Source organism: Phyllostomus hastatus, unplaced genomic scaffold (assembly GCF_019186645.2).
Source record: "Phyllostomus hastatus isolate PE091 unplaced genomic scaffold, TTU_PhHast_1.1 phas_scaffold_78, whole genome shotgun sequence".
Taxonomy (NCBI): Eukaryota; Metazoa; Chordata; class Mammalia; order Chiroptera; family Phyllostomidae; genus Phyllostomus; species Phyllostomus hastatus.
This window is the reverse complement of record NW_025334041.1, coordinates 82216739-82228689: the sequence shown is the minus strand read 5'-3', so window position 1 is coordinate 82228689 and position 11951 is coordinate 82216739. Positions and strand designations below refer to the sequence as shown.

Genomic DNA, 11951 nt, shown 5'->3' with positions numbered 1-11951 from the left:
ACAACCTTCCCATTTATAGGCTCAGAGAAGTTGGATGATTTGCCTTGGGTCACAGCATGGGGGTGGCAATGACATGGAAGAATCCAGGTTTTTTAACTCCATGATGGAATGTTTTTCCTAAACCGTTCTAATACTTTTCACAAGCCCCAGTGTTAGGGGTTTCTGATGGTTTTCAGATCAAGGAATTATTCATGCATGAAGTGAAGCAGGACAAAGACAATGGTGGCTGCCCCTGCCCCTGCTGAAGGCCCCGGGGTCTAGGAGAGCATGTTGGAGTAGAAGCTGAAGCTCTCTGTCAGGGTCTTGGAGTTGCTGCGAGAGGAGCCATTGGAGGTCAGGTCCAGGGATGAGGGCGTGGCCTTGGGGCCATCCTCGGGCTCCTCCTCCTGGTTTCCTACCACTGTGGAGACAGTGGTCTCCAGACGGCTGACTTTGTACACACTGCCTTGGGTCTGTAGGTACCGGGTGGATTTCATTTCGAGCCCCTCGTAGTCGCCTGCAGTGATGAAGGGGCAGCACCGGAAGGCATGCTTGAAGCCCAGCCGGAACCTGGAGGGAGAGCAGATGGAGCGGTGAGCTGGGGCGTGGCCTGTTTTCAGAGGGTCTTCCTGCCGCTGCATCAGCCCTTTAACATGTGGATATGCCCAGGCATGGCTCTATGTTTTTATTTTTAAAATTAGTTGAGAACTGGAGACAGTAAGGCCAAAAAGATTTAAAGGTTGGTCATTAAAGTCAAACCCAGTACTAGAACCCAGGTTCAGGTGACACACGTCTTTCCTGAGGGCAGCCACTGAACTATGCTGCCTACACTGCTGTGGCGTTGGCCAACTTTGGGTCGCTCAGCATCGAAATAAAACATTCACTATGGGTTTACTCTGTGGACAATACTGTGTTAGCAACTATGTGGTAAAAACATGACCATTTAGTCCCTTCCTTCAAGTGGTTCACTGTCTGAAGGATGAATTTCAGCCAATCACCCTCTTCCAGTATGCCTCTCCCAAGCTGCTCTCACACCAACTCTGTCCCTCTGTGTCCACACACAGCCCCTGTGTGATGAATGCATCGGGCAGAGTGCACCAATGCACAGCCACAGACTGGATCCATCGAGTGGACCTGCTTTCTACACATCAACCACAGAGGGTCTTTTTTGTTTGTTTTTTTTTAATCTGTACCCCACTCCCATTGACTTAGTTGGCAGTGTTTGAAAGTTATAAGATATCACACAAAAATATGGATTTCTGGTTCCTTTTGGAAAAGAAGAATATGTCCACTTTGGGCTTATATTCTTGCAGTGGTGATCATCAGCAGGGGTTGAATAATGTGGTGCTTAGTTTGCTGTAGTCCCTACCACTCCCTGTTGTCTCACAGCTAAGTTTGCTCATTTAGTTTGGCTGCTTGGTGGTTATTTAAACAGATGGTCTTGTGGCCCCTGGAAAGAGTCTGGGCAATGGGGTTCTCACCTGTCATTGAGGCAGCAGTAGATGATTGGGTTATACATGGTAGAGCTCATGGCCAGCCACATGATGGCCAGGTAGACCTGCTGAATGAACTTCTCCAGGTAGAGCTCTGGGTTGATGTAGGGCAGGAGGAAGAAGATGTGGAAGGGAAGCCAGCAGATGGCGAAAGTGCACACCACGATGATCATCATCTTGACCACCTGGTACAGGGTGAGACAGGTGAGACCACCAGCACATTCTCCTTTGCTCATGGCTACTTTCGTTCTTCTCCCACCACCCCCTCATTGCACACAGTGCAGTCTGGGGTGGGATGTGTTCTCAAAACCCCTTTTGAGGAAGAAGAAAGACCTTTATATGTGTTACTAGGGCTTGGGTTATGTCAGTGGTTCTGAGAGTTTGGCCCCAGGACTTGCTCAAACCTTGTCAGAAATGCTAATTCTTGGACCCCACCCAGACTCACCAAATAAGATGCTCCAAGGGTGGGACCCAGACTTCTGTGTTTGACAAGCCCTTCCAATTCTGATGGACACTGATGTCTGAGAATCCCTGTGTTATATCATCCTCTGGGCAATATGTGGAGAAGCTAAGGGAGACCACATTAATGAGCCAAAGGGAATGGGGGTTCAAGAAGCAAAGACTCAGGAAGCAGGGAAATACCAGAGGGGGAGAGGCAGTGAGCGAGGGCAGATCTTTGCTTGAAGTCTGAGCAGGAGGGCAGGAGAAAGGACAGGGTTCGGACAGCTGCCACCGCGGGGCATCAGATGTTTAAAGGGGATTTATAAAGTTTTATGAACTCTGGGTGATATAACCACTTCTTTCCCCAATAATCAGTGAAGAACTACCTAGCCTCCACACAATGAAATAGTATGCAAACATGAACCTAAACAAACAAACAAAAAGAATAAGGAATCTCTCTATATATTGGTTTTTGAAGGTCTTTTGGATATTTTTAGGTACAAAAGGAGTGAAGGGCAGAAAGTGTATATTTACTATTGTGTGAAAAAGAAAAAAGTAATTTATATTTATTTGGTATATAAATACATTGTAATATTTGGAAGGATTAATAAGAAACAACGGTGCCTACCATAGTGAATGTGCTCATGAACTTGGGAGCTGGGTGGAGGGAGAGCTAGACAGGAGGGATCCTTTTCATGGTAAGACTCTTCATGTGGTTTTTTAACTTTCCATTTTTAAATGATTTAAGACTCCCAGCAAGTAGCAAAAATAGTGCAGAGAGTTCCCAGCTTTCTCAGGTGACACCACCTTACACAACCGTGTCACGTGATCAAAACCAGGACTCTGGGGTTAGCGCAGTGCTAGAACAGCACTGCGGTCCGTGTGTGGGCTGCCTGTGCTCCACAGGCCCATGTGGGGGTGGGGGGGGCAGTTCCATGAGATTTTATCACTTGTATAGATGAGTGAAAGCCCTGCCACAACCAGGCACAGAACTGCTCCAATGCGACCCTCCAAACCTCTGACCTGGTGTCCGCCATCATGCTGCTGTTCCTTTGAATCCAATATGTTTTATGTTTTCACCAAGTGAATGTATTATTTTGCTAAGCTTTAAATAAATAAAAGAGGACTGAATACCTCTTTAATGCTTTTGTAGTTAAATGCTGTGTGTGTGGATATGTGTTTTAATGGCTTGGCAGGTTGCAGTTACCCGTAAGGCGAGAGCAAGGTCATGCCCGTACAGGCAGACCTAGGTCACCAGTACATTAAAGAGGGCCCCGTTCCTTCTCTTCCCCTCCTGTCCCCTCTGCTGTTCCCTAGACCCAGGGGGACTTTGTGCCTGTTGTCTCTGAGCCTTCTGAGCCTCTAGGCCCATATGCTTGCCAGCCTGTTGTCTGTGTTGGGGTGGGTTAGGGCTGCCTGTCCCTTGCTCACCTTGCGCTTGGCAGAGACTTGCTCGTGGTATCGGTCAGAGGAGTCCCCGGGAATCTCGCTGGCCCACAGCGTAATTCCCACTACAGTGTATGCATAGCCGATCACCAGCAGGGGGAGGAAGTAGATCAGAACAGGCACACAAATGTGGTACCTGCAATAAAGTGGATGGGAGGGGTCAGTCTAAGAAATAAGGGCTGATCAAGGCTTGACAGCTATCTTTCTCAGCATTTGCCGTTAATGAGTTTGGATGATAAGACCCACCGCAGGGAGGCTTGCCACCTGCAATGGATAAGTGGGTGATACGTTAATGGATAAACTAGAAAAAGCAAATCTCTTCAACTTATACTTTTCTGGTGGACTTTTTCCATAATGAAGATTCCTGTTCAGATTGAAAAGAGAAGAGTAAACATGGATTAAAGAGAATTGAATCCATTGTATACCTATGGCAATTTTAGTTAATGTTGAGTTCAATATTGCTGTCATTCTCTTCCTGCTCCCTCCCCGCCGCAACCCCCCCCGGCAACATGCAACCTCAGGCTTCATTATTATAAGTACATGCTCTATAAAGAAGGGAGTGATTGTACCACTCAGCTGATACATTTGATGTTAAACTTAGACACGATTTGGGTGCAGGGATGCAGACCAATGGGTACTTTCAGACAAGAGCCAACACAATTGTTCTGAGCCCTAATCCATTCTATCTGACAAATGGAGTCCCAGACAGAAGAATAATTAGGTTGGAGAAGAGACCTAAGACTTATCCAAGACTAGGGTCAGTAGGAAAAAGCCACAAGGTGTTAGCCACTCCTAAGTCTGGTTCTTAAAAATATATCTCCAGAGGGAAGCTGCCTGGGTCTCTGAGTCACCGCTTGGAGTTTAGATAGCAATGGACTTAGTCTGACTGAGACACACCAAGAAATAATGCTTTGCAGCGTTGGACTGCTGAGCCTTTGGGGGCAGCCACAGCAGCAAGCATAGAGCATCCTGCTGTTTTAGACAAGGCTCTTTCTAAGGAGGACATTCAAATGAGTTTTTTGAATTTTTAGACAGAATATTTTTTCTGAAGGGGTCATTGGCAAGTCTGGCTAGTCATAACCCTTTCCTCTGATGCGAGTTTAATGGCAAGGCTCAGCATTTCTAATAGTAATGATAGTAACAGCTAATACTCTGGGAGGTTTACTCTAGGCCACTGTGCTAATAATGTTAGTGATGGCATTCCCAGCAGAAACTGGGAGGGGATCTCACTGAGTCACCAGCACAATGCCAAGCATTTTGCTAGCATTATCCCATTTAATCCCAAAAATAAGTGATTGGGTAGATACTATCATGATCCTATTTTGTAGAGGAGGAAACTGAAGTTTAGACTTTAATTAAATTATCTAAGTTCACAGCTGGTAAAAAGAGGAGCTGGTATTAGAATACAGATACCAGAATTAGATCCTCCTCAATGAAAAAAAGTCACACAGTGTGATATTTTCTTCCATTTTGTTTATGCTTATTCTTCACAGTGAATTTTTTCCAATAAGGAAAATGCATTCAATTTCTCCTTTACAGATACTCTGTTTCCAACCATTTCTCTGCAAAGCCCCACAGTTTAATATTCAAAGCCAGGCCCGTGAATATTAAAATTTGCAACCTGAAGACATTTTGAGAGTTTTTAAGTAACAAATCACAGATGTAGCAAAGGAGGGAGCCAAGCATGTCCAGAATGTGCAGACAGGCTACCCCAGTCTCACCAGCCGTTCAAGGTCCCCCTTTATTGTCACTTCCTTTGTGAGCCTCTGGGCTCTCCAACCGCAGCGCAGTGATTGCATCTGTGTTTCCTGTCTGATCTCAGCCCCCTTCCCTATTGCTGCAATCAAAGTAGTGGCTAAGAATTCTGAGGACCTCCAGGCTGTACCTACTTTTCCCACCTGTAAGAACAGCCTGTCTTAGGTAGACTGATATTTGGTGATAAAACACTTTAGTTGAGCTTTTCAGGGTTGCTGCCTCAGAGCAGTGAGCACCCATGTTGGAGTCAGGGACATGATGGCAGATACTATAGACAAGCCGCCCACACTCCTTCCCTTAAACCAGTGGTCCTCCAACTTGACACAGCTTTAGAATCACCTGGTGGGCTTATGGTTTAAGGAGTGGCAAACTTATTTTCACCAGGGGCCACATCAGCTTTGTGGTTGCCTTCAAAGGGTCGAATGTAATTTTAGGACAGTATAAATGTGACTACTCCTTAACTAGGGGCAAGGTGCTTGGGGTTGCGGCCAGGTAGAAACAAGGTGCGGGCAGGATAAGACAAGGTGGAGGGGGTGATCCAGCCCCAGGGGCCTTGAATTTTTCTCCTGGGGCTTATACAAACAGGGAGGGCTGAACCACACCCAGAGTTTCCAGCCTTGCACACGGGCCTGAGAACCTATGTTTATAACAAGTTCCAGGTGATGCTGTTGTTCATCTGGATTTAGTCTTGGAGAAACACTGTCCTACACAGTCCCTAAAGCACGTAAGAATCACCTCGGGAATTTTTAAAATGATCAGTGCACACAGATATTCATTTAATTGGCCTGAGTGTGGGAGGAGGATCCCATATTTTAGAGAATTCTCCAAGTTATTCTGGTATACAGCTAGCATGGAGAACTGCTGTTTCAGACCCACGGTCTGCAGGCCTGTGGGGACTCTGAGATTTTGTGACTTCACTAAAGTGTGCATTAACCTTATTTTCTAGCTTCTGCATCAGATGCTTTAACAATTCCCCAGGCCACCTATTCCCTAGAGATAACTCCTTCCAGCTTGTCTTTCATATGCAAACTAACCAATCCAAAACCCATAGCAGCACTATTCACAGAAGCCAAAGGTGGAAACAACCCAGAAGTCTCTCAAGAGATGAACTCTGTGAACAAAATGTGGCATATACATCTAATAGAATATCAATCAACCTTAAAAAAGAAAGATTTTCTGACACATACTACAGCATGGGTGAGCCTTGCAAACATTGTGCCAAGTGAGTAAGCCAAACACAAATGGACGAATATTGTATGACTCCACCTGTATGCAATATCTAGAATAGGCAAATTCACAGAGATGGACAGTAGATTAGCCGCTGGCACAGAAATTGTGAGGATGAAAAGGTCTGGAAATGGGTGGTGGTGATGGTCACACAATATTGGGAATGTCAAATAATAAATTTTGTTATGTATATTTTATCATAATAAAACAAATTTAATTAAAAAAATAACACTTCAGATGAGCTGGGTCTCACAATTTGCAGCGTTTTTCCTCCTCCAGGTACTCCTCAACAAACAGCCCCGAAGGTTTGATTTGAACAGGACCAAAGGTTAAATGCATCCTCCTGGATCTTGCTCAGATAAAGACATTGCAAATACTCTATCCAAACAACATCTAAGTTATCAAAAATTCAAAATGATTGTAGACCAAATGAATAAAATTCCATCATTTAAAAAAACAATATTAAATACAGTTATTCCTCCTGGACGCTATTTTTGAAGAATTTTTTTTTTTACCATATCCTTGTAGTTAATTGGAAGTAACTCTGTTTTTTTACTTCTCACCAAAATTATTATTTTAGAGAGCTGGTCAGTGAACCTAGTGTAATCTTGTTTTGTACAGCTCCATGCATTTTTTGGCTCTTGGATGTGATATTCCCTAGGTTCCTGCCAGACATGATTTTAGCCTTTCTCAGAATTAACATCTGCCTTGGGAGAAGAGATCAGGGGTCAGGAATATATCAGAAATGAGACAGAGAAAGTGTCAGGAGTGACTGCAAGTAACAGCGACAGAAGGGACGGCTTGGTTCCCACTTGATCAGATGTGCACTGATTTTGATGGAGAAATCCTGCCAATGAACTTATCAGTCCTCTCTGGAGGAAGGTGCATGCAACAACTTCATGTCTTTGTTCTCTCCAGCGTATTCCTCTAAGCAGTGAATTGGGCTTGACACATTTTACAGGATAAATTTGCGGAATACAGGTGGTAGAGCCCCAAGTCCTGCAGATATCATCTTGTCCTTAGCGCCTTAATACCTTAATGCTCACTAATCCAGGCTCACTGAGGGCTCGCCAGGCTGGAGTCCTCTTCGTCGTCCAAGAATCAACAGTTCCAGTTTCTGAAATAATCCTCAGCATTTGAAGTGAAGATAGATACACGTATTAAATAGTATCTAGGGTGCCCCTGACTGGTGTAGCTCAGAGGATTCAGTGCCGGTGAACCAAAGGGTTGCCTGTTTGATTCCCGGTCAGGGCACATGCCTGGGTTGTGGACCAGGTGCCCAGCAGGGGACACTTGAGAGGCAACCATACATTGATGTTTCTCTCTCTCTCCTTCTCCCTCCCTTCTCTGCTCTCTAAAATTAAATAAATAAAATCTTAAAAAGTGGTATCTAGGGTGTCTTCTAATGAACTTCATGGAGAACTTCAGATGCTGTGGGGTGGTGGAAGGAAGCCAAGAGGGCAGGGCTCTGGGTTCTCCACCCGCCCTCTATGAGACAGCTCAGCTTTGCTGGGTGTATATATTGGCTATCTGTGGATAATTTTGTTTGGCGGTGGTGGTGGTGGAAGATTGCAGCTGTTACAGAGAGGCTGAAAAGCACCGATGTAATTCCAGTCCCTATTCAGTGCATAAGTCCTCTCTGCAATATCCATATGTCGTCGTAACCTGCTGTCTTTTTCTTGAATACTCCCTCTGACATGCTGGTCACTAGCTATAAAGCTAGCTCCGTCAGGGATGTTCTGTGGCTGGTTAGAGATGCATGTTCTCAGGCCCCACCCGGAAGGACCAAATCAGAGTGTGCCTTTTAATAAGACTACCTGGTTATTTTTGTGCAAGTTTGTAGCACAGAGCTCTCAATCTTGGCTGCACATCACCTGGGAGCATCAAAAAATCCCAATGTGTGGATCCCACTCTAGAGCTTCTGATTTAAAATTGGTTTGTAGCACGACCTGAAAATCAGAGTTTTAGTAGCTCCCCAGGGGATTCTCCTGTGCAGGCAGGGCTGACTGAGTCACTGTCATTGAGCAGCAGAGTCACTTCTGCTGCTGGCTGTGACTGACACATTGCTCCTTAAACTGAATAAAACCTGTGGTTCTGCAGCTTTCGCTACGTCATCCTAGGTCATGAGCAACAAGCTGAATTTGCCCCCTGATCCTGCAAACTCAGAGCAGCATGCCCTTCCCCAAAGCCCTGTTTGCATCTCGGACTTCTCAGCCATCCCTCATTTGACAGGCACTGAGCAGCTTCACCTTCCTGCTCTTCCTCCAGCAGCCCTCGGGCTGTCTCTTCTTTAAGCATGATACTATTTACCTGCTTGACATTTTACTTCCTGCAAAATATTGCCTTCTTTGCAGGTAAATGGGGTTTCTTTGTAGTAAAGGAAAGCAAAACCCTTATATTTCTTGGTTCACTTTTACTTTCAGACTTGACATCTGCCAAATCCCCAAACCCTGCATTTGGGAGCCAAATCCCCAAACCCTGGCAGTCCTGTTGGAGGTGACGTCCTAATTAATAATCATGTCAATGGCCCTGTGCTTGGGGCTGGGGACAAAGAGGTGAGTCCCTCCCTGCCTTTGGTCTTTTTCCAGAAGTTTAGCCTGTGGTGGGGACAGAGAAGTGATTGACAGTAGGCACCTCTTCAGAAGGAGTGGAGACATTGAGGAGGGGTGTTAGGGGCCTTTATGAGTATCTATAAAATATAAAAAAATGGAAATATGTAAAAAAATGTAAAAATTACCCTGAATACAATAGGCGTTTTGTTACCAAGTGAATAGAGTAATGAGAATGCAAAAGTGAGACTCTCAATCCAGCTGATCAGAGAAGCTTCCTGGAAGAGGTGCTACTAGGCCAGGCCCTGATGAATAAGCAGGAAAATAGCAAGAGCAAAGGTACGAGGGGAGATCTTGGCATAACGAGGGTGCTGTGCTGTGGTTCGGACTGAATGGAAGAGGGCTGTGTGAGGAAGTGTCAGGAGTCTTGGCCAGGAAGGTGGACAGAAGCCAAGTCCTGAAGGGCTTTCGGCATAGGCTAAAGGGTTTGTAATTCACTCTGAAGGTGATGGAAAATGTGAAGTAGTTTTAAACAGGGCGGTGATCTGATCAAATATTTGTACTCTGGCCTTGATGGGGCATGGGTAGAGGTGGGCAAAGCTAGAGGCTCCAGCCTTCAGGGTGCTGTGTGGGGATCCAGGCAGGAGGTGACAGTGACCTGAGCCAGAGCCATGGCAGAATGGATGGATGGGGCGGAGGGGAAGGGCCTCAAGGGGTGCTGGAACTGAGGAAATGCTGGCTGTTGATGGGGCAATTTGCTTGGACTTCTGGTCTCTGTGAATGAAGAGGTGGGCAGTGAGGCCAAGTGTCGCTAGTATGGGGACCTGGAAGGAGGAACGGGATTGTTGTAGGAGTGGTAAGTTGACCTTGAGGGCAGGCGGTTGGACGTCTGGATCTGTCTGGAGCTGGGACAAAAGGCCTGGGCTGGAGACTAGATTTAGAGTCCTCACGTGTCCCCAAAGCATGAGAAGAGGGGGGAGCCACAGCTGAAGGGGACAGCTGTGTGTATGTGAAAAGGTGGGGAAGGAAGCCCTCTGAGCCCTCTCCTGCTCATTACCTGTTCCACCTGGGGTGACAGTGACATGAGTCCATGTCCGTCACTCTGCTCTTCTGAGAAGGGTCAGGATCACTGCGTCCAGTCACAAACTCTGGGCAGAAATGCCCCAGTTGTTCCCCGCCCACCTCCAACCTCTGGCTGAATGGGAGACCAATCAAAACAGATTGCTCAAGTGCATTATTTAATTCATGGAAAAAATGAGCTCACAAAATCCTTCCCCACCCCTGCCCCCGGGGGCTGCCTCCTACTCCCTCAGGTGAACAGGACGGGAAATGAAGCCCATTCTTTTTGTAGTCATTGACAGAATTTTGTGCTCATCTCCAGCTCCTTTTTCTATTTATCTGCTTGCTTGGATGATATTGTCTTTTTTGTTTCTCTTTATTCCCCTTCACAAAACTGGCACTGTGGAAATACTTCACAGAAAGACATTGTCTCAGGCTTTGGAGGACAATAGGGCTCTCGCCTGGTCCCTCCCCAGAGAGCACAGAGCGCGCTGCCCCCAGCGGTGTGCTGATCTGCCGCTCTGCCACTCTGCTGCTCGCGGTCCCACAGGCACAGAGCCCGGGGTGGAGCATTCCTTAACATCTTCGTATTTTTAGTCAATAGCTTTCTCACTACAAGTTTTATATCTATTCATTGTGGATTTGAAATTACAGACAAGCAGTAAAAGAAAACCTACAAAATTTCCTATCATCCCATCACTTAGAAACAAATTCTAATAGAATTATCTTTATGCACTCACACTTAACATCGGTACATACACAGGCATGTTTTAGATTGCTTTAAAAACTTAACACTATGTCACAACTTTTTTTGGTAAATAAATGTATTTCTATAACAAAATTTCTAATGACTGTAATAATATTCTGATTTATGGTAGTTATTTAACCAGTCTTCTAGTTCAGACATTTGAGTTATTTACTGTGTTTTGATAGTTAATTAGTGCTATAATTATAATACTCAAATATATGTCTTTGCTCTCATTCTTATTTGCCAAGAATTAATCAATTGGAATTAAATGCCTTTAAAGGTTTGGTATGTATTGTTGCTTTTCAGAAAATGTATGCCGGTTTACACCACAGCAGCCCTTCACGAGGTTTCTCTTTCTTCTGCATGGCTGCTCTGGGCTGTCGCGTGTCTTGTAGTCTTTGGCGCCGTGATAGCTGATGAATGCTTCCCTACTTTACATTTAATATTCTTGATTCATTATACTTTGAAATTTTACAATTGTGTTATTTAGTCATTGTCATCTCTTCTTTTGTGACTTGTTTGCTTGTGTAATTTATTCAATTTACATTGAAGTTGTTCATATTGTCCTTTTTAAACACTGGAGTTGTTCATATTGTCCGCATTAAGTTGTAAGAACTCACTTTGGCTGGTGTGGCTCAGTGGATTGGGTGCCAGCCTGCAAACCAAAAGGTCACTAGTTCCAGTTCCCAGTCAGGCACCCGCCTGGGTTGTGGGCCAGGTGCCCAGTTGAGGGCATATGAGAGGCAACTGATCAATGTATCTCTCACAAATTGATGTTACCCTCCCTCTCTCTTTCTCTCTCCCTTCCCCTCTCTCTAAGAGTAAATAAATAAAATCTTTAAAAATATTTTTAAGAACTCTTTATGGGTTCTATCATATTATACTTACAATGGCCTCTTCCAAACCCAAATCATGAAAATGTGTGCCTGGATTTCTCCTGTTTACTTATTTGATTACTTGCACTCAACTATTCAGCTTCTCAGGGGTTTATTTTGGTCAATATATGAAAAAAAGTCTTCACATATTTTTTCTCTAACAATTTCTAATTTTTCCCGGCCTCACTGTTGGATACGCCACCCTTTCCTCTCTGATATGAAGCTGCACTTGTACCTCGTACACTCACGTATATACTTGGTTCTGCTTCCAGGCTTTTGTTCTGTTTCCTTGATCCACCCCTCCTTTCTGGTGCCAGCCCTGCACATCTGAATTATTGTGGCTTTGTAGTATATCTTTTACTTATGGTAGTACAAATGT

General features: G+C 45.0%; 1 protein-coding gene across 1 annotated transcript in view; it reads right to left on the bottom strand.

Annotated features, from left to right (window-relative positions):
• Positions 1–223: 223 nt before the first annotated feature.
• TACR1 (tachykinin receptor 1) overlaps positions 224–11951 on the bottom strand; it is a 155659-nt gene continuing 143931 nt past the window's right edge. The window contains exons 3-5 of the mRNA XM_045828200.1: positions 3345–3495; positions 1461–1657; positions 224–549 (exon numbers count right to left, since the gene is read on the bottom strand). Of these exons, the coding sequence (XP_045684156.1) occupies positions 258–549; positions 1461–1657; positions 3345–3495 (640 nt within the window). The 3' untranslated portion in view covers positions 224–257. The remainder of the gene's footprint in view (positions 550–1460; positions 1658–3344; positions 3496–11951) is intronic.